At 45.3% G+C, this 25,833-nt stretch overlaps 1 protein-coding gene across 1 annotated transcript in view; it reads right to left on the bottom strand.

Moving 5' to 3' along the window:
- Positions 1-1,313: 1,313 nt before the first annotated feature.
- UBE2Z (ubiquitin conjugating enzyme E2 Z) overlaps positions 1,314-25,833 on the bottom strand; it is a 635,363-nt gene continuing 610,843 nt past the window's right edge. Inside the window, exon 7 of the mRNA XM_044055394.1 lies at positions 1,314-2,348. Coding sequence (XP_043911329.1) covers positions 2,178-2,348 — 171 coding nt within the window. The 3' untranslated portion in view covers positions 1,314-2,177. The remainder of the gene's footprint in view (positions 2,349-25,833) is intronic.

Here is a 25,833-nt window from a genome sequence, read left to right as displayed (position 1 = left end):
GTAGTCATATTTACGTCTGGCACCGAGAAAAAGGAAATCATAAAAGAAAGGCAAATTAAGAGTTGTGAAAACCGTGACAAGCATGTACAGTGAGGGGGATAAATACTTCAAAGCAAGGCATTTGCCACTGACATAACACATCCCCCTTAGATATCAAGTGGAAAATGCGTCTGAATATGAAAAAAAAGGAGGGGAGATGCCACTGTTATTCAGAAAGGGGGAGGGGACTCAAGGGTTTAAAGAAGCACTACTTCAAAAAGCACAGATGGCTAGGCAATGAAGCATTCTCCCAGAGAGACATCACTGGCATGAGCATCCATCAAAGGAATGCAAAGATTTCTGGGACAGAAGGAAGAGATGCAGAAGCAATATGGGAGAGGCAAGCTGCATTACACAGCTTCTGTCAGCACCATCAAATCTACTCCTCAGAAGGCCTGTCTTCTTATGTCTTGTAGGCTTCCTAAGTCTACAACTTTCATCACAACTTCAAATTCTACCTCGGTGAGGCTGGTATACAAACTTGCAACATTATAGGAGAAGAAAGTGATTTCCTGCAGTTGTAAACATCCTGCTAACAAGTTCAGTACTAGAGATGATTTCCTGCAAACAAGATCAAAGTCACTGGGTCGGGGGAAGGAAACACTGTTTATGACTATTTTTTTTACTTGCTGGAGGCAATGCGTTTGAAAAATGCAGATTTTTAGACTTGGAAGATACATAAATCTCCCCTTTAAGTGCACATGTCACTATATAATGTGTTCTAGCAAGACAAACACCAGTACACACGTTTAAGGTGGGCAGGACCAGCTACTAAGGTATAAAGTAAAAGGCCTGAGTCTGCAGCATGCCATTTTTAGCCTTCACATGAACAGGAAATAAACTGTTTTCTCAGTAGCTGCTGGGCATGGAGAGGCACCTGAACATCTGAAGCCAGCAGAGATGCCACAAAAAGGTCAAAAACAGTTCAACTTATGTTCATATTTTCTGATTTTTCCCCCCATGGCAGCTGCTACCATTTGGGGTTTTGCAGATACACCTGAAGCAAGGAAACATTTACACTATATCTTTTATATCTTTTCTCAGGTTTCATTGCTGTATATTAAAGCTTCTTTAGCTCTTCACATACATCAGGTAAGTGCACAGAATGAGTCTCCAGAAATGCCCAACAAACCACTTGTGAAGATGGTACCAGCACATGCAAGAAATAAAATATACAACAGAAAAAGTTGTGTAAACAGTGCAATGGGAAAAAGGATGTAAAACCAAAACACATTAGTATACATGCATGCACACTGCAAAAATAAAATTTCAGGTAACATGTGAAGGGCAATATTTATTTTTCCAGCTTTGCCAAAAATATATATGTACATTCAGTTTATTATATTAAACTTAGATAATGCTCAATTTAAAATACCCAATACAGAAAGACTAAGGAAAATAAATTCTACTTTAATAAAGGCTGTCTGCATAAACTACAGTCTGCAATTTGGTAAGTAAACCAACTATTATATACTGGGGTTAAGTGCATTCTTTTATACAAATTCTGTTTGAGAGGAACTACCCTCCCAATATAGAGCTGTGTCAGTTTACATACCTGAGAAAACCAGGTCAGACTGACCGCTCTTGGGTCCCTGGCCTGCAGTTCACTCATAAATATTCAAAAAAGCAACTGACTGAGTAGCAATTAAGTGCCCTCTGTTTGTGCATGTGCACACGTGCACAAATACATACATAGTTAAGAACATATCATAGGTGCAATCATTTACACACAAATGAAGACTATTGCAACTCTGCTTGGTGTACCCCTGGTTACATCTGCTTCCACATATTTCCAGCACACTGCTTAAGAGTGTAACAAGCGCATCCTACATGGCTACTGCACTCAGGATAATGCAGACAATTTTAATAACCTTCAGGCTGTGGTAACATTGGTGACAGCAACACGGGCAATGAAATCAACTTCTCTTTTTCTCTATCTGCTGAAATTATAGAACCAGATGGCCTAGATCACCTGACATTCTAGACTGGTGGCTTCAGTGTCTTCTAGAACAGCAGTGTCAGTTTTTTTGTTCTAATGCTGCCTGGCTCTGCAGAGCTCCTGCACCCATGTATTACGGTCCTGGGGTTTGCAGCTCTGATATTCCCTTCTTTGTTTCTGAGTGCTTGAAACCTGCTTTCTAGAGTTTGTTACTGCCCTGGCTGTCTGGTTCTGTCCCTGATGAACTACTGTCAGACTCTGTGTCTGGATCTTCTTCATCAATTGTCTCCTTGATGCGTTGCCGGACGGCTTGTAGGCGTGTTAGTAGACTCTGATAGTCAAAATGACCTCGCTTTTCTCCAAAGGGATCCTAAAAATGGGGGAGGGGGTAAAGTACAAAAATATATTAAGAAATGGTGAAGGATTCTTTATTTCACATTTCAAATCATTCACATAATGAAGTGCAGTAAGAACATTCTAGAAATTACAGCCATCTCCACATACCCACTGTAACAACAGGTGTTTGAATGCAAGGATCAGACAATTATTCATAAAGCTTGTGAATTAGCCACAGACAGCAGTCTATTCATCCAGCCTGACTTACAGAGATCTCTGTACCACACTGAAGGGGCCCAATTAGGATGGTTGGTTGGTTAAAAAAAGTAAATATATAAAAGGGAGCAGCTCATTCCATTTCAAGTTCTATTCTGTGTGAGAAAGCATGCTACCCACAATTCTGTCCACCTAGTCTGGCAAGGAGGTTGAACTAGCTAGGTTACGATGCACTGTCCCTCACCAGCTAGGAGAGATAGTTTGGTATGCGAAGAGCAGAGGTCCAGTCCCCTCCCCAAACACTGTACCTTCACAGACAAGTATAACAAAAGGAGCAAACCCAGCAGTTTGTAGGAGGGAGCTTATATTTGCTACAATGGTGAGGATGCACACACAACTGTACTGTGCACATGAAAGAGACCACTCCTGGAGCACCACTCACTACACACCTAGGAGTGCCAAAGGGGAACCTGGCTATAGTGGGAGGCACCAACATGCCCTGTAGGACTGCATAGGTAAACACAGATCAACTCCTGGATCCCATGCCTAGCTTCTAATACCTGGAAATAAGTCATTAGTCTAGGCAACTGCACAAAAATGCTGTGCGTCAAAATTCCCAAAAAAGACACCCTCATAGCTTCTGCTGTCTTAACATGTACTTTAACCTGACCTTGCAACATCTTGCTAGGAAGATCATAAAAGGCAATAGTCTAGTAACCCCTTGGAGAAAATCACCTTGGTAACATTGTATAAATACCAGTTCAGTCTCCCCTGAAAAAGAATAGCTGTGTAAAATCTTACTAAAAGCCATAGAAGTCCTTCTCTTCCATGTTGCAGTATTCCTGCTGTGAGATTCTCCGCCTCAGGCAACCTCAATGTCGGCTCCTCTACAAAAGCTTGAAGCCTGGTTGCTGTTGCTGCATGGGGCTTCACACATACGGCCATAATCCAGGGACCTTAAATGTGACATCTGCATGCACAGACCTCAGAACTGACTGCCCAGTCAACAGTAGCTTAAATGATTTCAAATGATGTCCTCCAGAGTGGGGAAATACCCTTGACTGTCCAGTCTGACCATAATGTAAGTAAATGCTTCATGATGGTCCACAGACAGGTAGAAACATGGGATCAGGACGGTGGGAAAGAATACTGCAACATGGAAGAGATGGACATAGTACAGTTGTGTACCTACCATAAATGTAGATGTTCGAGTGTATTCACTGTTGCAGTCATTACACTTGGGTTATCCTGCTGGCAGGCTACCCGCAGTCTGCCTGAATTCCAAAGTCTTGGTCCGGTGTCAGTTGCTGTCGCCTCTTCCTGACGTCAGTGCGCCAGGGGTATAAAAGATGCAGCCAACGCCATTTTCTTCAGTTTTTCTTGCCCCAGATGTCAGGTGGCCCCAAAAGTGTAGGCTAAATAAATTTGCAAATAAAAAATCATGCACTAACATAAGCCTTACCTTCTTCTACAAGCAAATACACCACATAGTGCCTTTTTTAGGCAAGGCTCAAAAGACAAACCCATCTCCATCACTGGTAAGATCAAAATGCATTCTATGAGAACACCTTCAGGGGCAGATCCTGCCCATTATAGATAAGCTCACCAGCTTAAATATAAACCCTATGTCACTAGATGGGTTGCAAAAGCCATGTCAGACTCCAAACCAGTGTCCTGGGACCTCTCTTGTTTGGTATATACCTGGGGACGAAAACATTTTATATAGCCCACTTAATCATGAAGGATTCACACTAGATTAGGGAGGGTCATCGTGCTCTTTACTCATCCCTCATCAGGCCCATAATTGAGTACAATGCCCCTTTGGGATTCACCAAGAGGATCAAAGGGCTCAAAGATGCCCCATATATGCCCGTTAAAGAAACTCCAGCTCTACTCTCACAGATGCCATATGCTCTGCTGGTAAAAGAAACTCCAGCTCTACTCAGTGGCATACCTTAAACCTCAGCACTGAAATAAATAGGACATGCTGGAGGGACAGATTCATAACCTCACTTCTGTGGAACCTATGAACATAGGTTGTATAGAATAGAGAAGTATAGATAAATCCCAGCAATGATAGGGGGATGGTGGGAGGGTAACCTGGACTGCAACAGTGAATACACTCGAACGTCTACATTTATGGTAGGTACACAACTGTACTATGATCATTGTGTTTCACTGTTGCAGTCATTGCACTTGGGTTGAATCCCAATGCTGAGATTGGGCGGCTGGGTCTAAATACGATTAGGAGTGGCTATGAGGCCCTGCAAAACTGCAGTGGCAAAGCCTGCTCTGGATTTAGAGTAAAGAGGTAAGTGATCGTGCTTGGTAAAAGTGTGCACTGAACTCAAAGTTGCAGCCTCCAAAATTTCTTTGGTTGGTACTCCTCTGAGAAAGGCTGCTGAAGTGGCTGCTGCTCTGGTTGAATGTGGCCTAATATTCTTAGACATAGATTTGTCATGCTGTGCATAGCAAAAACGAATGCAGTGTCCTATCCATTTTGAAAGTCTGCTTTGAAATAGCCTTTCCTTGTGATCCTGCAGTGTATGCCACAAAAAGTTGCTCAGTTTTTCTGAAAGCTTTTGTTTTGTCCAAGTAGAAACGTAGCTGTCTGTGTATGTCCAAAGAGTGCAGAAGTCTCTCCCCCTTATTCTGGGGATTTGGATAAAAAGTTGGCAAATAAATGGTTTGGTTAAGAGCCACGGTGGATACTACCTTTGGCATAAATGTTGGGTTTGTCCTGAGAGAAACCCTCTCTGGATGAAAAATGATAAAAGGTTCCACTGCCATTAATGCCTGTAACTCTGAGACTCTTCTTGCTGAAGTTATTGCGAGGAGCAGAGCAGTTTTCCATGATAAGAATTTTATCTCAGCTGTATTGGCTGGCTCAAAAGGAGGCAGTGTGAGCTTTTCCAAGACAAAATTGAGGTCCCATGTAGGTATAGGTGCTCTCCTTGGGGGTCTTATGTTTTTTGCCCCTCTGAGGTACTGTCTTAGTAGTGGATGAGAGAAAATAGGAGGTTCGGTATTGTAATGAACTGAAATGGCAGAGGCATGGATCTTTATTGATGAGAAGGATAGGCCTTTGTCCAGCATCTCAGTTAGGTATTGCAAAATCTGAGGAATATTAGGAACAAGCGGTTCAAGTCCTTGTACCTGGTTCCAAGCACAGAATCTCTTCCATTTTTCTGCATAGGATTTCCTGGTGCTGGGCCTCCTGGTTTCCAAAATGACATCCATAACTGCTTTGGCGAGAGGTGTGTTCTGAGTGGCTATATTACTCGCCATGCAGCCAGATTTAAAGTTCTGAGTTGGCTGTGCAGGATCTGATTGTTTTGTTGGGTCAGCAGATGAGGAATTTGAGGTAAAGTCCAGACTGGCCCTTGAGAAAAGGTCTTTAGGATTGGGTACCAGTGCTGGCGTGGCCAGTCTGGGGCAATCAGAATCATTTTTGCCTCTCTTGTCTGACTTTTAGGAGTACCTTGGGGAGTAGAGGCAGTGGTGGATAGCCATAAACTGTTAGGCTTTTCCAGCTGAATGACAGAGCATCCACCTTCCATGCTTGTGAATGATAAGTCCTTGTGCAGAATCTCTGTAGTTGGTAGTTGTGAGGGGAGGCAAATAAATCTATGTCTGGGCATCCCCATTTTTTATCATGCTGAAGACTTGTGGATCAAGTTTCCACTCATGACGGTCCATGAGGTTTCTGCTTACTTTGTCTGCTAGAGCATTTTTCTTTCCTGGCAGGAATTGTGCCTGCAGATGTACTTGATAGGCCGGTGCTGTGTTCCACAAAGTCATGGCTTGCCTGCAGAGGGGGAGGAATGTGCGCCTCCTTGCTTGTTTATGTACCACATGACTATAGTATTGTCCGTCTTTAGTAATAGTTGTCCTGGATGTAGTAGATCCTTGAAGGCTGTCAGGGCATTTTGTACAGCTAGCATCTCTTTTGTATTGATATGAAGATGCACTTGGTCTGTGGGCCATGTGCCCTGTATATATTTTCCCGCCATGTGTGCTCCCCAGGCGTAATGCGATGCATCTGTTAGTGTCTGCTTGGCTGTGGGTAAAGTGAATGGCCGTCCCTTGTTGTGGTGACAGGCCAGTGCCCACCATCGAAACTCTTGTTGCAGGCAGGGAATGAGAGTAATTATTGTTTCCAGGCTGTGGCAATGTTGAGTCCAAACACTTTTTAGATACCATTGTAGCTTCCTCATATGCAGTCTTGCATATGGAATTAGCAGGATGCAGGATGCCATGAAGCCCAAAGCCTGCAGAATTTTTCTTGCAGGTAGCTGGGTCTTTGTTGCCATCATTTGGAAGTAATGAGTCAGTTGCCTTTGTTTGTCTGGCGTGAGATAAGCCATCTGGGCAGCTGTATTTAAGCTTGCACTCAGGAATATTATCTCTTGAGAGGGCACTTGTTTTGATTTCTTTTCGTTTACTGAGTACCCTAGGCAAGTTAGTAATCTTTTTACAAATGCCAGATGCTTTAGTAGAATGTCCTTGCTATCTGGCAGTCGTCCAAGTAGGGATATATTTGAATTCCTTTTTGTCTGCAAAATGCAATTACTGGTGCCAGGCATTTTGTGAAGACCCTGGGCGCAGTAAATAAGCCAAAGGGCAGTGCAGAGAATTGGTAATGCATTGAGCCAGCTATGAATCTGAGGTATCTTATGCAAGACTGTCTGATTGCCAATTTGAGGTCGAAAGTAACTAGCCAAGCCTTTTTGCCCAGCATGGGTAGAAGTTGCTGCAGTGTCAACATTCTGAATTTTGGAACGTCCAGGAAAGTATTTAGAGTAGACAGGTCCAGTATTGGTCTCCAAGCTTTGTCCTTTCTGGGTACCAAGAAAAGTCTTGAGTAAAATCCTTGTCCCTGCTCTTGCTGTGGTACGTTTTGAATAGCCCTCATGTCCATGAGAGCAGAAATTTGTATTTGTGCCTCTGCCCATTGATTGTGTGGCAGGTCTGGCATACCTTTTGGCCTTGGTAGGGTGTGAAAGTGGAACCTGTAACCCTGGGGAACAATATTCAGTACCCATTTGTCTTGTGTAATTATGTGCCAATTTTGTGAGAAAAGTGCTAGTTTTCCCCCCAAGGGTGCCGCCAAAAAGTAAGTGCTTGGCATTGGTAGAGGGAAGTCATTGGGACTGTTTCCTATAAGGTTGTGATTTGTCTTCTCCACCTTTGGGGGCTAAAGCACCCCATTGCTTAGGTCTGTATGTGCCTTGTGGCTGAGATCTGCCTCTTGGGCGTCTGTGTCTGCCTCTTTGTGGCCTGTCTGACACTGGAAAGGACCAATTTTTTGAAGGCCAGTTCCTGCTAAATCTGGGTGGCTGAACCTGTAAGAAATCCTTTACAGTCTGCATTGATTTTGCTTTATCCTCCATTTTCTTTAACACCTCTTCTGCCTTAACACCAAACAAAGTATCATGCTGTAATGGAGCATCCAACAATTTTGCTTTAACATGATCAGGTAAACTTTGTTCTTTTAACCAAGCATGCCTAAGAATGACAGAACCTGCAACTGCGGCTCTGCAAGAGGCCTCTAATTAATCAAAACCACATTGCAAAGTATGCTTTCCCACTTGTTCAGCTGCATGCAATAAATCCTGCATTTCCTTATTTTCAGGACATTCTGAGCTTGTAAGCATTTTCTGTTTGAGCACAGACATTAGTTATTGTTGATATTTAGGCATGTGAAACTGAGTTTAAAGCCATTACAGCTAAAGTAGCATAGGTGACCCCCTTGGGACCCTGAGAATTTTTTTCTGGGTCAGCAGCAGGGTTCTTATAAAGAAATTTATGTGAATCTGGGACCCTGTAGTACATATCTGGCTTAACTGGTGCAGTGGTTAAAGAATCAGGAGACAAACTGGATTCAGAAAAAACATCAACAACAATATCTAGTACAGGGGGAATAGCAAGGGGCCTGTGCTGAGGCAGTAAAAGAAAATCTCTGAGCCTTTTCTTGGATTCTGAATAATCCTGGCTCTCCCAATGGAAATGCTCCCTCATGGTGTGCAGGGTTTCCCCAAAAGAGTAATCCTCAGGAGGAGAGGCTGAAGGGATAGATTCTTCAGCGTCGGAATCCTCATAGGGAGGAAGAGAATATCCCTGTTCTGAAGAGGAGTCAGAGGAAATAGAAACCTGGTCAGAGGAATCATAGTCAGTATCTTGCCTAGGCCTTTTATCAGGAGGGGGATGGGAACTCCTGATCAGAGTAATTAGGTCTTTAGCCATTTTAAGCATCTGTTTCTTAGGCATGGATGACTGTCCAGGAGAATGCTGTACTTGTTTCTTTGTCTTTAAAGGTGTTTTAGACTTTGCCTTGGCTGCTGAAGTGGTCTTGATAGTAAGCTGTGTAGGTCTGAAAACACCCTCAGAAGCCAATGCCTGCTCAGTGGCTCCAGACCCATCTGAGGGAATAGTTTCTGTAGGTCCAATACCTTGAGTTTCCAGAGGCCTAGCTGTCTCCACGTGGGAGTCAGAGGCAGCCTGTGGCTCTGAGGTAGCGGGTGTCAGGGGCTGCGAAAGCGCATCACTGAGAACCGGCGAACTAGCGAGACTGGCCTAGAAGAGGCTTTGTCGTCGGTTGTTCTTACGGCATTATATAGTTAAACCTTCGGCCAAAGTAATGTAAAGCAAAATCGAACCGACGCTTAATAGTGCACTGTTTGAATCTAGCGCAAAACCAACAACTAGCAACGTTGTGGTCGGGGCCTAGGCAAGGAATACAGTTGTTAATTTTTACTGACATTGGTCTGGAGCAAGAAAAAGTTTCCCCAACGGGGTACTTAGCTTTATTGAAGACTTCGGATCTGAAATTCATTTTCGAAAATGACAGGAGTCGGCCGACTGGCACTTGCGAACTGCTTTTGGTTTGGGCACCGTGTAGCAAGAAAGACTGAAGAAAATGGCATCGGCTGCATCTTTTATATCCCTGGCGCACTGAGGTCAGGGAAGATGTGACAGCAACCGACGCCGGACCAAGACTTTGGAATTCAGGCCGACTGCGGGTAGCCTGCCAGCAGGATAACCCAAGTGTAATGACTGCAACAGTGAAACACGATGAACATATGTGGTTATGGTAAGATTTTACAAAACTATTTTAAGTCCTTCTATTACCATGTTGCAGTATTCTTACTGTGGGAGAGTATCACGGCTTAGGAAGGAGGAAGGGTGAAGGTAGAGGCTGCAGATTCCAGAAATCCCTGCAGGATTGCCCTTGCAAAACCTGCTCTGGTTCTGGAGATATGGTCCAATTTGTAGTGTTGGTAAAAGTATGTATAGTGAACCAGGGGGCTGCCTCCAGGATGGAAGCTGTGTCTAGGCCCTTGAAGAAGGCTTTGTAGGAGGCTACTGCCCTGGTAGAGTGTGCTCTGACCCTCTGAAGCAAATCTTTTCTATAGTAGGAGTAGCAGAAGCAGACAGCTTGTTTGAAGACTGCCTTGCCCAGGGCTCTGGAATGAAAGGATACAAAAAGTTGATTAGATTTCCTAATGGCCTTAGGTTTGCCCAAGTAAAACTTTAACTGCCTGTGAACATCCAGGGAATGTAGTATTCTCTCACTGTCACTGATAGGGGAGGGGAAGAAGGTGGGTAGATGAATGGAATGATTTAATGATAGCTCGTTGACCACTTTGGGCATGGAGGAGGGGTTGGTGCGCACGGCCACCCTTGTCTTTGTGGAAGATAGTGTAGGGAGAGCATGCCATGAGTGCCTGTAACTCTGATACCCTTCCAGCTGAGGTGCGGGGTACCAACAGGACCTTTTTTTCCATGTACACATCTGTAGGGATGCAGAACCGACTAGCTCAAATGGAGCCAGTGTGAGTTTTTCCAGGACACAATTTAGGTCCCAAGGTGGTGGAATAGGCTTCCTCGGTGGTCTAATGTGCAGCAAGATCCCTTTCAAGAAGAATTTAACATCTAACCTGGAGAGTAGAGGAGGGTCCAAGGGCTAGCAGTCAGAGACAGCAAACAGGTGCACTTTCACTGAAGAGGCAAGGCCTGCCTTACTGAGCTCACACACACAAGCTAAGGCTAGGGGAACATCCGCTTGAAAGGAGACCCTATGTTTTTGGAGACACCATTTGGAGAACCTTTCCCATCTTAAAATATAGGATATCCTTGTATTAGGTTTCCTGGCCTCCTTTAGGACAGAAAGTGCATCCCCTGAGTAGCAGTGTCTGAAGGGTACTAAATGTTTATCACCCGGAGTGTTAGGCACATCATCTCCAGGTGTGGATGGATGAGAGTACCCTTCTGTTGTGTGAGTAGGTCCACCTTGTGGGTAACTTGTGGTGACTGCCCTTGGCGAAGGATAGTAGAAGGGGGAACCAATGCTGCCTAGGACAATAGGGAGTCACCAGCAAGATTTTTGGCATGTCCCTCCTGATTTTCAGGAGGACCTTTTGAATTAGAGGAAAGGCACAGAGAAACCGTCCCTTCCATGAGATGAAGGTGTCCACTCTCCAGGCTAGTGGAGAGTGGCTCCTTGGTACAAAATTCTCTCAGTTGTCTGTTCTGGGAGGAGGCAAATAAATCTATTTGAGTTGCGCCCCACTGGTGGACAATGTCTAGAAATACTTCTCTGTGCAACATCCACTTGTGATGCATAAAGATCTGCTGAGAGCATCCACTTGGTGGCTGTCCTGGGATGGGATGTAGACTGACTGCAGAGATAAGATGTTTCGTGAGGCTAATTCCCGAATCTGCATTGCCAGCCTGCAGAGGAGGGATGACCTGGTCCCCCACTGTTTGATGTACCACATGACAGTGGTATTGTCTGTGAAGATTTGCAGGGGACCTGGCTGTAAGAAGGGGAGAAAGGCTTTCAGGGCTAAATGAACTGCAGTCATTTCCCTTATGTTGATGTGTTTTCTCAGGATGGGTACCTACGAGTGTTCTTGCACCTTGAGGCCCTTCATGGTAGCCCCCCAGCCCAGATCTGAGGCATCTGTGTGTATATGTTGAGCTGGTCTGGAGGGTAGGAGGGGTAAGTCCTGGGTTCAGTTGTACCTGTTGGATCCACCATTTTAACTCTGTTTTTAGGCAGGGTAGGAAGGGTACCTGGAACTTTACAGGGTGGCTGTGTTGGGACCACACATTCTTTAGGTACCATTGTAGCTTCCTCATGTGTATCCTGGCTAGTGGCAGCATAGGTATGGTGGCTGCCATAAGGCCAAGGCGGCGCATGAATTATCTGGCTGACAGTTGGTGGGCCTGGAGAAGGTCCTGGAAGTGGTTGATTACGGAAGCCACCTCGTCCTGACGAGGGAAGGCCTTCATCAGGTCTGTCTGAATCCTGCAACCCAGGAAGATTTTGTCCTGCTCTGGTGAAACTGATGATTTGGCGAGGTTGAGTGTGAACCCCAACCCTTGCAATAGAGACATGGATAACTGCAGATGGTTTTGGAGGGCATTTTCCTTTTCTGTAAGAATAAGAATATCGTCCAGGTAGGGGTAGATTTGAATGCCCTTGGTCCAAAAGTAGGCTATGGCAGGAGCCAGGCATTTAGTGAAGACCCTAGGTGCAGTGGATAAACCAAAGGGCAAGGCAGTAAATTGAAAGTGAGAACAGGGCCCAGCAAAACACAAGTATTTTCTGTGGGTGAGATGTATGGGGATGTGGAGGTAGGCCTCCTTCAGGTTCAGAGAGGCCATGAACGCTCTGGGTTGCAGTAGTGGAAGTAGGGTTTGGAGAGAGAGCATTCTGAAGGGACTTTTAGAAAGACGTTTAGGAAAGATAAATCCAGGATTGGCCTTCATGGTCTGTCCTTTTTTGGTACTACGAACAGCCTTGAGTACAAACCTTTTCCTTCCTGGCCTGATGGGACAGGTTCTGTGGTTCCCTGAGCCAATAGGCCCTGGATAATGTGAGGAATTTGCTAAAGTTGGTTCTTGGGTGGGAATGGAATGCACTGTGGTGTGGGCCTTTCCTGCCAAGATAGGAAATATCCCTTTTCCACTACAGCCAGAACCCAGCAGTCCGAGGTGATAACTTTCCAAAGGGGCAGACAGTGGGAGAGATGGGATAAAAGGGGGAGGTGGGCAAGACAGTCACCCATTATTGGTATTGTTTCTGTCCTGAAAGGACTGTCTGTGTATAGGCTGAGAAGAAGCAGGCCTAGAAGAGATTTGCATCCTGGTTCCTTTCCTATGCCTAGAAGATGAAGGGGGGCAGTGGAGGGGGTCCTTCTGACATAGGTGGTCTTAGCCGGGTAGTTTCTGTACAATTTTGGTACTGGAGATACCAAAAGGTGTTTAATATCTTGGAGTTCCTTGCTCGCCTCCTTAAGGTTCTTAAACAGTTCTGCAGATCGTTTACCAAACAGGAGGTTGTGATCTAGCGGGGCATCTAGAATTTTTTTTTTTTTTCAAAACAAGCATCTAGAATTTTGGATACGAAGTCTTCAGGGAATGGTTGGAGCCTAAGCCATGAGTATCTGTGTAGCACAGATCCAAATGCAGCAGATCTAGCAGAGATCTCTGCTGCATCATAACTGCATCTAATTGAGTACCTGGCTACCTGGGATGCCAGGGTCACCTTTGATGCTACTTCTGGTCTTGATGGGAGAGTCAGGCAGGGAGGACAGTAGAGTTGCAGCTTGGGATACCAAATCCAAGACATACTTAACCATATGGGTTTGGTAATTAATGGCACTAAAGGCCAGGCTGTAATTATAAACCTTCTTGCCCAGTTTGTCCATAATATTGCTGTCCTTGTCAGTAGATAGAAGTGACAAGGATGGAATCAGTCTAGATTGTTTGTCTGGGGTTACAGATATCACAGCAGGGTCCGCCAAGGGGATTTTCACTAGAAATTTATGGTCATTAGGCACCTTGTAGAAACAATCAGGTCTCTCTGGAGCAGGTGGCTGAGAATCAGGATTTTTTGAGGCTGATGCAAATGCATCTAGGTATGCAGGGATCACTGGGGAGATGGCAGATGAGGACGGAGCTTCAACCTGCAACAGCTCAAAATATCAGCTCAAAATATCGGTTTTGAGTTTCTGTCATTTGGAAAGTATCCCATTTAAAATATTCATTTTAGTAATGGTCTCTCCAAATTCTGGAAGGGAGTCTCCCTCTATGGATTCCTCATCTAGGAATAGTACTCCAGGAAGGAGGCTATTTGGGATGAGTAAGTAATCGACTCCCGAGGAAGAGGAAAATGCCTCTTCTTCTTCCTGAGAAATGGAAGGGAGGATTGAAGTTGCTGAGGCAGGTCTTGGGCTAAACACTGGAATAGTGGGAGATGAGGAGGCTGAGTGCCTAAGGGGCAAGAAGGCCTGCATCACGGACTGTGTAAAAGATTGCCAGTCAGGTTGTCCCTCAGGAGAGGTAGATAAATGTTTGGTCTTTTGTTTTCTTTTCAAAGGTGTAGTTTTGGGAGAGAGAGAAGGCCTAGTTTCCAGGGCCTGACCTAAAGCAGAAGACTCTGATTCTTGTATCCCAGACGGGTGTCCAGTGGAGCCCGATTCCCACTCAGCTTCAGTAGTAACTGATGTCTGAGCAACCTCCGCAGACGTGCCGGCCAGCACTTCAGAGTGGGTTCCTCGAGGGGAGATGCCGAAGTAAATGGCTTTAGCGGATGTCCCTCAACCCCTATATCGGTGGGGGCAGAGGTAATACGCCGTGAAAGTTTGGCCTTTTTTCTTGGTGGTTCCACGTGGGCAGCCAACTCCGGGTCCATCCATAATGCTAACTTTTTAAGCCGCTGATTTTCCAAATATAAATTGAGGGCAGCCAGATGGCTTTTAAGCGTTTTGGGGACAAAGGACTGACAGATGGTGCAGGAGGTATGGCCGTGTTCCCAGCCTAAGCAGAATACAAAATGGTCATGGGAGTTGTTAAGCAGAATTTGACATCAGCATTTACCCTCCTTAGCAGACATCGGCCCAGAACAAACAAGAAAACCAAGCTCAAGCAATAAATAAAATTTTTGAATTCTCCAAGGGGTACTTAGCTTTAGACGTCTTGAAGGTAGAGGACTGATGCGATCAATCTGAAGTTCAACTGCGGCAGAAAAGTTCTGAGGTCTGTGCATGCAGATGTCACATTTAAGGTCCCGGGTTTATGGCCCTATGTGTGACGCCCCACACAAACAGCAACCAGGCTTAAGCTTTTGTATAGGAGCAGACGTTCAGGTCACCTGAGGCAGAGAATCCCACAATAAGAATACTGCAACGTGGGAGTAGAAGGACATCAAGCCACTAGCTTTAAAGGGACGTATCCTGGACAACAAAGGATAAAAAAAATAAAAAGATAATAGCTCAACACATAAATAATAGGACTGCTCTGTTCCGCTGGCATAATGGAAACAAAAACCTAATCTGTTTGAAACATTTATTCCATGCAGTGTAATACCTTAATTGTCTGTGCATGTACATGTTTACGTAATGTTTCTCCCAGTTTGGACATCTGCAGTGAAAAGGTACCTATACAGTTTGGTTCAGTGCTACTTTTGACACCAGAATGTCCATGAAAGAGAAACTGGTCCTAAATGCCATCTTGCCTCTGCAGAAGACTGCTTAAGGTTCCTTACACATCAAGGCCTGCAGCTCAGATTTTCCTTACAGAGATAAGAACTATCAAGGTATTTTAGGGGAGATGTATCTACAGGTCCAAAAATGAGGTAATGTCAATTTTTCTACCAAAAAGTTAAGGTCCCAAGGAGGTGGTACTGGCCTCCTTGTTGATATGAAGTACAGAACCCCTTCAAAAACGGTTTCACTTTAAGGACAGAGGCCAGTGAAGGTTTCAAAAGCAGGTAAGCTCAAATGGCTAAGACTTGGATCTTAATAGCCATGCAAAAGCAAGGTGGTTGTGAAATGGGCCTAACCAAGTAACACACGACACTCAAGCCCAAAGCTGCCTTTGGTAGTAGACCATGAGCTGTACTCTAAACAGAAAATCCCTTACATTTAGCCAGGCAGGACTGCTAAAGTTAAATGCAGACAAATTCATCTAATTCAGCTAGGAAAGTGCTGAGGCATTTGATTCGACATTTATATTATCAGAGCTCACCTTACTCAGTAACATGCAAGGATTGGGATGATTAGAGGGGTTCCTCTTTGCGCAACTGCACCATCTGAAAGAATCAGGACTGCCTTGACCAGAATGGGGTATTATGATGCAAATCTTCCCCCTCTTTTCTCAATTTCATTAGGTCACTCAATAGTGTTGGGAAGTTGGAAACACCCGGCAGCTGTTACATTACAGCAGACTGCACCTCCAGGCATATCTGCAATTATCTCCTACTGTGCCTCTAGGCGTCAAATATGGCTTGTTCATATTTGCATTAATAATTCTAAAATCATGCTTGCATACAAGGTATCAGACTATTTTGTCTTGAAGCATATATGACGGCACACAACTGTATTGACATCTGACCTCTGCCAATGAGTACTTGTCAGAATTGTAAGGTGATAACTTCATTTTTTAAAGGCTCAAGCCACACTCATTGGGAGTTAAAGGTACACACTCAAAACAGCTGTACTGGAGGGAATCAGTTAAGAGGTGAAGCAAACAAGTTTACATCTGGGACTTCCCACTTTAGTATCACATTTATCAATACTTTGCTAGCCACCTTCCACTGAAGCATGTGAGTGGATCTGCTTAGATGGTCTGCCAAGAAGTTCTGGGCCACAGGAATAAGAATCCTGAAGATGGAGTTTTTCTTGAGTAGCAAGATCCCAGACTATCATGGGCAGTTTCTACAGATGAAAAAATTTGTTACCTCTTTCTCTGCTGAAGTACCACCTAACCAAGGTACTGAGAGTAATCACTATAAGGACCCCTCAAGTCTCCATTCAGCTGCAAAATCTGTAAGGCCTAGATCTAGTATGTCCAACAATAACGTACTTTGATTCTGTCCTGGTTACTCCACCTTGTTTGTGCTTTCACAGGTGTTAAGCTGAACAAGCAAACCTGGAGTCAGCCACAGTAAGAGTCTGGGACCCATGAAGAATCGCAAAAAACTCTGGGTTGACAAGCATATGGATCACAATCACCTCAAAACTTTCTGAACTAAAGTTATTCCTGGAGTGACCACCATAAGACCTCCCTCCAAATGGAAACTATTACTGGCAAAACGTTCTTCAGTGGGTGGAGAAGTTCTTGTCATATATTTCACAGGCACCAGTGGACCTTCCTAATGCATTGTTTGGTTAAGGGGACCATGATGATAGATCTGAGAAATAACTTGGCATGCCAGGCAGATTTTCCCTCCTACCTGAAAGAAAGGGTGTATGAGGGAGATCTTTTCTGGTGGAAAACTTGTCTTCCATATTGTCTACAAAAATGCCCAAGTGGGATTGGACAAAACCAGGATTTTAGGTAAGACCATATGGTAGTGATGTCCAGTGCTCTCACAAGGCGTCACACATAGGGCCATAAACCCGGGACCTTAAATGTGACATCTGCATGCATAGACCTCAGAACTTTTCTGCCGCAGTTGAACAGTCATCCAGGTGAGGGATCCCTTGCACTGTGTCAGAAGGTCCACCACAGGATGGGCAGCAACTGGCACCAAACACCTGACATCCCCACGTAATGAAAATCAGCGCTGGTTGGGTGTGTGGGACAGACAGGTGCTATCGGCAGCTTCCTGTCTCTCCTTTTTCACCTTTTAAATTACCCTGGATAGTACAGGGATGGCATAAATACGCCACACTCTGATACGCAAAGGGCATCTACTGCTCAGCCTCTCAGCAAGGGTTTCTTAAATACACCTAAACCAATGGTTTGCTTTTACAACACGTAAACTGAACCACCTGTGCACTATTTCAAGACCACCTCCCAGTGTAACATGGTTTGCTTTTAGAACACGCAAACTGATCCACCTGTGCACTATTTGAAGACCACCTCCCAGTGTAACATGGTTTGCTTTTAGAACACGTAAACTGATCCACCTGTGCACTATTTGAAGACCACCTCGCAGTATAACATGGTTTGCTTTTAGAACACGTAAACTGATCCACCTGTGCATTATTTGAAGACCACCTCCCAGTGTAACATGGTTTGCTTTTAGAACACGTAAATTGATCCACCTGTGCACTATTTGAAGACCACCTCCCAGTGTAACATGGTTTGCTTTTAGAACACGTAAACTGATCCACCTGTGCACTATTTGAAGACCACCTCCCAGTGTAACATGGTTTGCTTTTAGAACACGTAAACTGAACCACCTGTGCACTATTTGAAGACCACCTCCCAGTGTAACATGGTTTACTTTTAGAACACGTAAACTGAACCATCTGTGCACTATTTGAAGACCACCTCCTAGTGTAAACATCCACTCATGCGGGTTTGCCTTTGTTTTGCTCAGCTAGTCTGCTACTGTGCTCATCATCAAAGGGATGTAATCAGTTTCAGGGACAGTTTGTTGTAGACTGCCAGCTCACTGCCTGTCACTGCAGGTCTGTGGGGTTGGTATGACCTTGCCCCCCCTTCTTGTTGATTTACGAAAGTTACTGTGGTGCTATCGGTCACTACTTGCAGTGTTCCCTCTGTTCACAGTGGGTTGAAGGCCTTTAAACCCTGAATTAGAACAAGCATTTTACTGCTGTTGATGTGTCTCTTTCAACAGGTAGGACCATGTCATCTGGGCCTTGAAATTTACTTTTTGAGTTTAACTGGGTTAATGAGGTATGTACAGGACCCTTTTCAGCCCTTACCTGAGTCAAAAGGCAAAGACCAGAACATGAGATATGAGTACATACATATACAGAAATACATAAGGAATGTACAAGTCTGTAAAGCAAACTGGTGACAGACATAAGCAACTATATATAGTGAAATACAGTTAAATGAAGCATAGAGGGGTGGATTCAGGTAGGTGAGAACATGCAATAAGAAAAAAACAGAGCAGGACAACATACACACTGTACATGCCGTAGAGTTTTACAAACATGCTAGGAACACCACACAGTACATACATTGCTATGTTGTATACCAGAAGAGTCTTTAATGCATTGAGATCCATGGAAAATGCCCCGTAAGAAAAATCAGAGTTATCTAAGGTGGTGATCTTGTGTGGATTTCTTCTACAAAAGGGACACCACTGGAGCTGCCTTACTACAAATGGGAGGACGGGTATCTGGGGTTGTAGGGGATGTGAGTATTAACTACTCGCACAATTCAGATATCAGTGGACATAGGAAGTGCAAGTGCTAGCTACCCACATACTTTCGATATCACTGGATATAGGGGGGGTGCGAGTGTCAACTACCCACACACTTCAGATATCACAGGATTTTACCCATATGCAGCCCGGCATGGGGGACCCTCAAAATGGTGGAAGCCATGAAGCCCATGTCTCTGAAAAATTCCCCAACTGTGACCAACATCCACACTACTAGGTGCAAAAATATTTTTGGCAACTTTCTAAGTTTGTCGTGTAGGATGAATGCTCAAAGTGTCCAGATGGAATCCCAGGAAAACCACCAATAGGGATTACACCAGACGTGACTTGAAGATGGGGATTGAACAAGCAATACAATGGACCGCAAGTGAAGGCTACGGCCTTGAGTATTTTCTTTGCCAAGACAGCCTGAGACCATGAAACCATACAGTAAATACATACTTTTTGTAGTCTGGAATAAGCAATGGCTAGGGATAGGCACTTTGTGAAGACTCTTGGGTAGATCCCAAATAGCAATGAGGTAAACTGTTAGTGCCAAATGTTAAGTTGTCTATCTCGCCTTCATTCTTGCTGGATGGGTTCGGAGCCGATCCTCGGCTCCGACTCGGCCACTCTAAAAGCTCGAGAGTTAGTTCCACCGGCTCGAGGCTCCCCTTTTATCCCACAATGCTAGGTGGTAATACCTCAGATCTCGTTTGCCGCTACAGCGATCGAGGTGTGTTGTTCCAACCGGCTTCAGGTTAGTTTGTTTAGAACAGTCTAAAACTTAATTTAAACCCCTTTAACTTAGTTTTTATTGATAATTCCCACAGTTAAGTAGTTTTTTATCCTTTCCCTCCAGTTTCTCCACCCTTTTTACCACAAGAACTTAGGAGTTCTTTCCTTAGGCCTTCGGGCCCTTCCATCCCCTTATTAGTAGTGGAGTGTATGTGTGTTTTTTTGTAGGGATCAAAAAAACTAAATTTATTAGTTTAATTTATTAGTTTAAATTCATTTATTGGATAGTGTAATCGGTGTGTTTGTGCTTGTGTGGTGATTACACTTTATATCTTAGTAATGTCTAAGGATTCAAAGGTCTCAGGCTTTAAGAAGTGTGACTCGTGCTGTCAGAAGATGTCTCTGACAGACGGTCACACTTCTTGCGTGTACTGCCTGGGACCTTTGCACCTGCAGGACTCTTGTGCTGTATGCCATGGCTTCAGCCCTAGAGTCCTGCAGGAAAGGAAAAATAAGCTTATCTTACGAGGCTTATTGAAACCTGAGGGTCCCCCGACTCTATCTTCGGGAAAACCCTCCAAGCCTACTAGGTCATCGGCTCCCGCTTCTGAGTCGACACCTAGGGCTTCGAAGTCTGCTACAACATCGGCTCCGGCTGGAGCTGATGAGACTCGAACACTTATTTCTTCTGTTTCCTCGGCTCTGGCCGGAGTCGAGGTATTAGAAATCACTGAGTCGGCTCCGATAAGGTTATCAGAACAGACAACTAGGAAAAGGTCTAGGTCACCGTCTCTTGGCTCCGTTCATTCGGCTCCAGCATCTCCCTTGCTGTCTGAACGGAGCCATAGGTCTCACTCCTCTAGGTCGTCGAGACTTTCGGATCATGACCTTCAGAGGGTAGTGAGTCAACTTCTTAAGTCCGAGGCACTGGCCCAAATGCTTCAGAGCCAGACTCATCAGTCGATGCTTAACCCTATTACTCAAAATGTTCCTCCTCCGACTCCTTTGAGTTCGGAGACGGGGCGTTTCGGACCCGAGACTGTGGCAGTGTCGGAGCCGATACAATTGTCTTCGGCGCCATCATCTGCTCCGATTTCTTCATTGGAGGAATCTCAGCGCTGGACTTCCCTCGTCGGCTCCGAGGGGGTGAGTGGCATCGGACCCTTGTCCGACCCCGCTCTCCCTCTCGGTGCTTCGGCATTGGTGAGTTCGGCTCCGACATCGACCTCGGAGCCATCACTGTCGGTGCGGAGACCTCTGGCTCTGCCTGACAGGGGTGCTTTCGAGGTCATGCGGAGTGTGTTGGAACCTGGTTCAACTCCACAGTCGGCTCCGTCCGCCCCTCCCTCCTCGGTGCCTCAGGTAATTTCTACTCACTCCCTCATCCCGGACCGCAGAGAGCCAGCTCCTCAAGAATCCCCAGTGGGGATCTCCTCCTCTTCCGAGGCCTCTCCTGAATTGGCAGGAGAGCCCCCTAGGAAGAGAAAGTGCAAGAGGAAGCACATAGACTCACCTGAGTCTGTCACCTCTGACACAGATTTAGAGGATTCTGAAGGTTCCCCCCGTTCCCCCTCTGAAGATGTCTCCTTTGCAGACATCCTGGAGATCTTAAAACAGAGGGGGAATTGGCCAGCCCTCAACCCTTCAGAGGATGAATCTGTGTATCTTGAGGCGTTCGGCTCTCGCCCTTCCACCTCCTGGGTGTCCCCCTTGACCCCCTCATGCAGGTGGTAGCAAAAAAGGCCTGGACGGCTCCTGACTCTGTGGACCCCACCCCCAGGAGACCTTCAAAGTTTATTACGGCCCCAGCAGACAAACAATTTTTGACTAAAGGAGTTTCTGTGGATGCTATGGTGGTAGCTGCTGCCACCAAGAAGGAACTAGCTGATCCTTCAGTGCCTGTCCATCCTCCTAACAAGGAATCTAGGTCTATGGACAGGTACGGGAAGCGGATGTTCTCGTCAGCGACCTTTTCGATGCGTTCGCTGAACTACCTCTGTCATTTCACTCGTCTTCAGAGAGACTTGATCAAGGAAGCGAGTGAGATGTTAAAGGATCCAACAGCTGCGGGTTTTCAGGATAAGATGAACGCTCAGCTGGCTACCCTCAATTCGATAGCTAACTCCTCCATGCGCCTTCTTTCATATGCGGCTGATGGAGCGAGCAGAGCCGCAGGTACAGGTGTGGCCTTACGCCGGCATGCCTGGATGCGGCTATGCAATTTTGTGGACCCCTTCAAGACATCTTTCACTAACTCCCCGTTTGATGGATCGTCTCTTTTTGGTCCTCAAGTGAAAGAAACACTGACAAGGTGAGAGACTGATGGCAAAACTCTTTCTGCCGTCGGAGTCCGTTTTTCTACTCCTTCTAGGCCTTACCCCAAGGGCCAGAAGGGTGGAAAGATGTGGTTCCGCAAACAATCTCAAGGAGCTTTGCCTGACGCACAGAGTCGGTTCCCCTCTAGAGGCAGAGGGGGGAACAATAATGGTAGACGCCGCCCTAGAGGCAGGGGGGGTCCGCAGAACCAGGGCAATCGAGAAACCTTTTCTGACAAGCCCTTTCTACATCCCTGAGGTGTTGCCCGACTGTCCACCTTCGGAGGCAGAGGAAGATTATCACTGTACCCAGAAGCCTGGCGATCACTAACTCAAGAAAGTGGGTACAGTCCATCATTTCCGAAGGCTATTCCATTCCGCTCTTTCGCATTCCAAAACAATCAAAAAAGTCCCTTACAAATGTTCCACCCGCTCAAAGGGAGCAAGCAGTGTCAGAAATCTCAAAGTTGCTTGCAAAAAGAGCCATTCAACCAGTTCCAGCAGACCAGCAAGGATCCGGAATCTACTCCAAATTCTTTTTGGTTCCAAAGAAAACAGGGGACTGGAGACCCATTTTGGATCTCAGCAACTTGAACAAGTCTGTCAAGAAAACAAAATTTCGGATGGTCACGCTGCAGTCCATCCTACCCCTATTGGGGAAGGACAACTGGATGTGCTCTATAGACCTCCAGGATGCGTACTATCATATAAAAATGAACAGACGCTCCAGGAGATTTCTCCGCTTCAGGTTGGGAACCAGTCATTTTCAATTCAGAGCCCTGCCCTTTGGACTCACCACAGCCCCCCGGGTGTTTACCAAATGCATGGCAGTGGTCGCCTCTCATCTGAGATGTCAAGGATTCCAGGTGTTTCCATACTTAGACGACTGGCTCCTTACAGCCCCCACCAAGCATCTTCTACTACTTGCCAGAGACTACACTTTTCGAAAGCTAGGTATCTCAACAAATTGCGAAAAGTCTATTTTGTCACCTTGTTGTGCTATTACCTTCATAAGCGCAAGTCTAGACACAGTCAGCATGTCAGCCAGACTCACAGACCAGAGGATAGCAGACATACACAAACAAGTCTCTCTTCTCCTCCACAGCAACAAAATCAAAGCCAGACTGGTCCTGAAAGTACTGGGGATAATGGCAGCTGCTATCCCTCTTCTTCTATTAGCCAGATTTCACATGAGAATCTTACAATGGATGCTCTTCACACAATGGTCATACCAACAACTTCCGATGTCCCACACCATTGTGATAACTCAAGCATGCAGGAATCACCTTCTTTGGTGGATTACATCCCCCCAGCTCTTCTTAGAAAGACCCTTTGTCCCTCCCCCTCCGGTTGCTACTCTGACAACGGACGCCTCCCTGATCGGGTGGGGGGGCATTATCAGGGCAGGACGGTCCAGGGCATATGGCAACCTTACGAACGCCACTTGCATATAAATGTTCTAGAGATGAGAGCAGTGCTTTTAGTGTTGCAGGCCCTTCAAGACTCTCTTCCGATAGGAACGATAGCAATTCAGACGGACAACATGTCTGTAGTGTGGTATATCAACAAACAAGGCGGAACCAGATCCTACCCCCTATGTCGAGAGGCACTCAGACTGTGGCAATCGGCGATTTCTTCTCAGCGGTTTCTGATAGCAACGCACATTCCTGGGAAGTCCAATGTCATTGCAGACAAATTGAGCAGAGCTATTCTCATGCCTCACGAGTGGTCTCTGAAAAATTCAGTGTTGGAGAAGCTTTTTCGAAAGTGGGGACAGCCTTGCTGCGACCTTTTTGCTACTCCCCAAAACAACAAGTGCGAAAATTATTTCACTCTCTTTCCCCAACCAGGCCATCCCAGCAGAGACACTCTAGTCCAAGATTGGCCCCGGGGACTTCTATATGCCTTTCCTCCCTTCCCACTAATTTCTCAATTGATACAGAAAGCCATCGCTCAGAAAGCTTCCTTGATCCTCATTGCACCTTACTGGCCTCGACAGGTTTGGTTCCCATTTCTACACAGTTTTCTGTTGGAGCAACCCTGGCATCTGGACCCAGTTCCAGATCTTTTGACCCATCAGTCGGGTCAGTTACATCGCTCCCTCCCCTCTCTGAACCTCACTGCTTGGTTCCTCCAATTCCAACCCTAGCCAGGCTTCCTCTAATATCTCACTCAGTTCGAGATATTTTAATAGCTTCCCATAAAACCTCCACTCGGAAGATTTATCTTAGTAAGTGGAAACGTTTTTCCTGTTGGGTGCAGGGAAGGGACATAGATCCTTTCACTGCTTCTATTCAATCGATCCTTGATTTCTTAGCCGAACTTTTCCACTCAGGTTCGTCTCCTTCTACTCTTAAGGTCCAATTGGCAGCTATATCTAACTTTCATGTTGGAATCTCAGAGTCTGCCATCATGTCTCACAAACTTTGCAAAGCCTTTTTGAAGGGAGTTTTTCTTCTCAAGCCTCCTATTAGGAATCCTCCTCCTTCTTGGGACCTTAACTTGGTTCTCACATCTTTGATTCTCCCCCTTTCTGAACCTGCGGCTTCATGTTCAATGAAATTGCTATCCTGGAAAACACTCTTTTTGGTAGCCATTACTTCGGCTAGAAGAGTCTCTGAACTTCATGCACTCTGTAGTCGATCTCCTTACCTTTTGTTTCATAAGGATAGGGTATCCTTACGTACCAACCCATCCTTCTTACCCAAAGTAGCCTCTCTGGCAAACCTAAATCAAAACATTGACCTTCCTGTGTTTTTTCCTAACTATTCCAACAGGTCAGAACAAAAATTACATTGGCTAGATGTTCATCGACAATTAAGGTATTACTTGGACAGGACCAAACAAATCAGAAAGTCTGACCAACTGTTTGTTTCTTATGCAGAAGGCAGAAAGGGCCTTCCAGTTTCGAAAGTATCTCTCTCCAGATGGCTTACATCTTTGATTTCTTTTGTATATGAGATTAGGCATCAAAAGTTACCAAACAAACCTAAGGCTCATTCAACTAGAGCTTTGGCTACTTCCATAGCTTTCCAAGACAGGCTGCCTATTGATACGATTTGTGCTGCAGCTACTTGGGCTACTCCTGATACTTTCATTTCTCACTATAAGTTGGATTTAGCTTCTAGACACAGAGCCAACTTTGGTTCCACTGTACTCAAGAGTCTGTTCCGATAGGCCACCTGGGACAAGGTGCTAGGGACGCGGTCCCATCCAGCAAGAATGAAGGCGAGATAGACAACTTAACATATAGAAGTTATGCACCTACCATAACGTTCCATGTTAGTCATCTTCTTCTCGCCTTCTTTCTTGCATCCCACCCTCCTTCCCCCTAGCCTGGACAGACCTAGAGGAGTTTGATTGTGACCTTTTTTTCCTACCACCTCTATTTGTATATATGTATATACTGTAATATGTATATATTCCCTCATCAGGTTGTAGGTCACCTTCTTTCTGTCACTTTATAGAGGTGGGTTTCCCCTTTCCAGTGTTTCTGGATTTTTTCCTGGCTGGGCCTAGCTTACAAATGAGATCTGAGGTATTACCGCCTAGCATTGTGGGATAAAAGGGGAGCCTCGAGCTGGTGGAACTAACTCTCGAGCTTTTAGAGTGGCCGAGTCGGAGCCGAGGATCGGCTCCGAACCCATCCAGCAAGAAAGAAGGCGAGAAGAAGACAACTAACATGGAACGTTATGGTAGGTACATAACTTCTATTTCCCAGCAAGGAATCTGAGGAAGCATCTGTGATCCTAGTGGATGGGGATGTGAACACGTGTCTTTCTGGTCCAGGGTGACCAACTGTGTGTCCCTGGGCATAAAAGGGAACACAACTTAGACTAGAATACAAACAATCTTGCCCACAGCTGGAATTAGCTTATCTTATCTTCCAGGCTTCTCCACAGGAATAAGGCAACTGGTGTAGTTTTTTGGAAAACTGTTTTTTAGTCTTCATAGATGGATCAGCGTTACAGCAGTTAAATCTTAATGGTTTTACAGAAAGTTCTGCCCTGATTATAAAGTACAGTTGTGTACACTTACCATAAATGTATATGTTCGAGTGTATTCACTGTTGCAGTCAACACACTTGGGTTATCTGCCAGGTAGCCCTCAGCTGG

Source organism: Protopterus annectens, chromosome 13.part0 (assembly GCF_019279795.1).
Source record: "Protopterus annectens isolate FY-2018-M chromosome 13.part0, PAN1.0, whole genome shotgun sequence".
Classification (NCBI taxonomy): domain Eukaryota; kingdom Metazoa; phylum Chordata; order Ceratodontiformes; family Protopteridae; genus Protopterus; species Protopterus annectens.
This window is presented reverse-complemented; position numbering and strand designations above follow the sequence as displayed.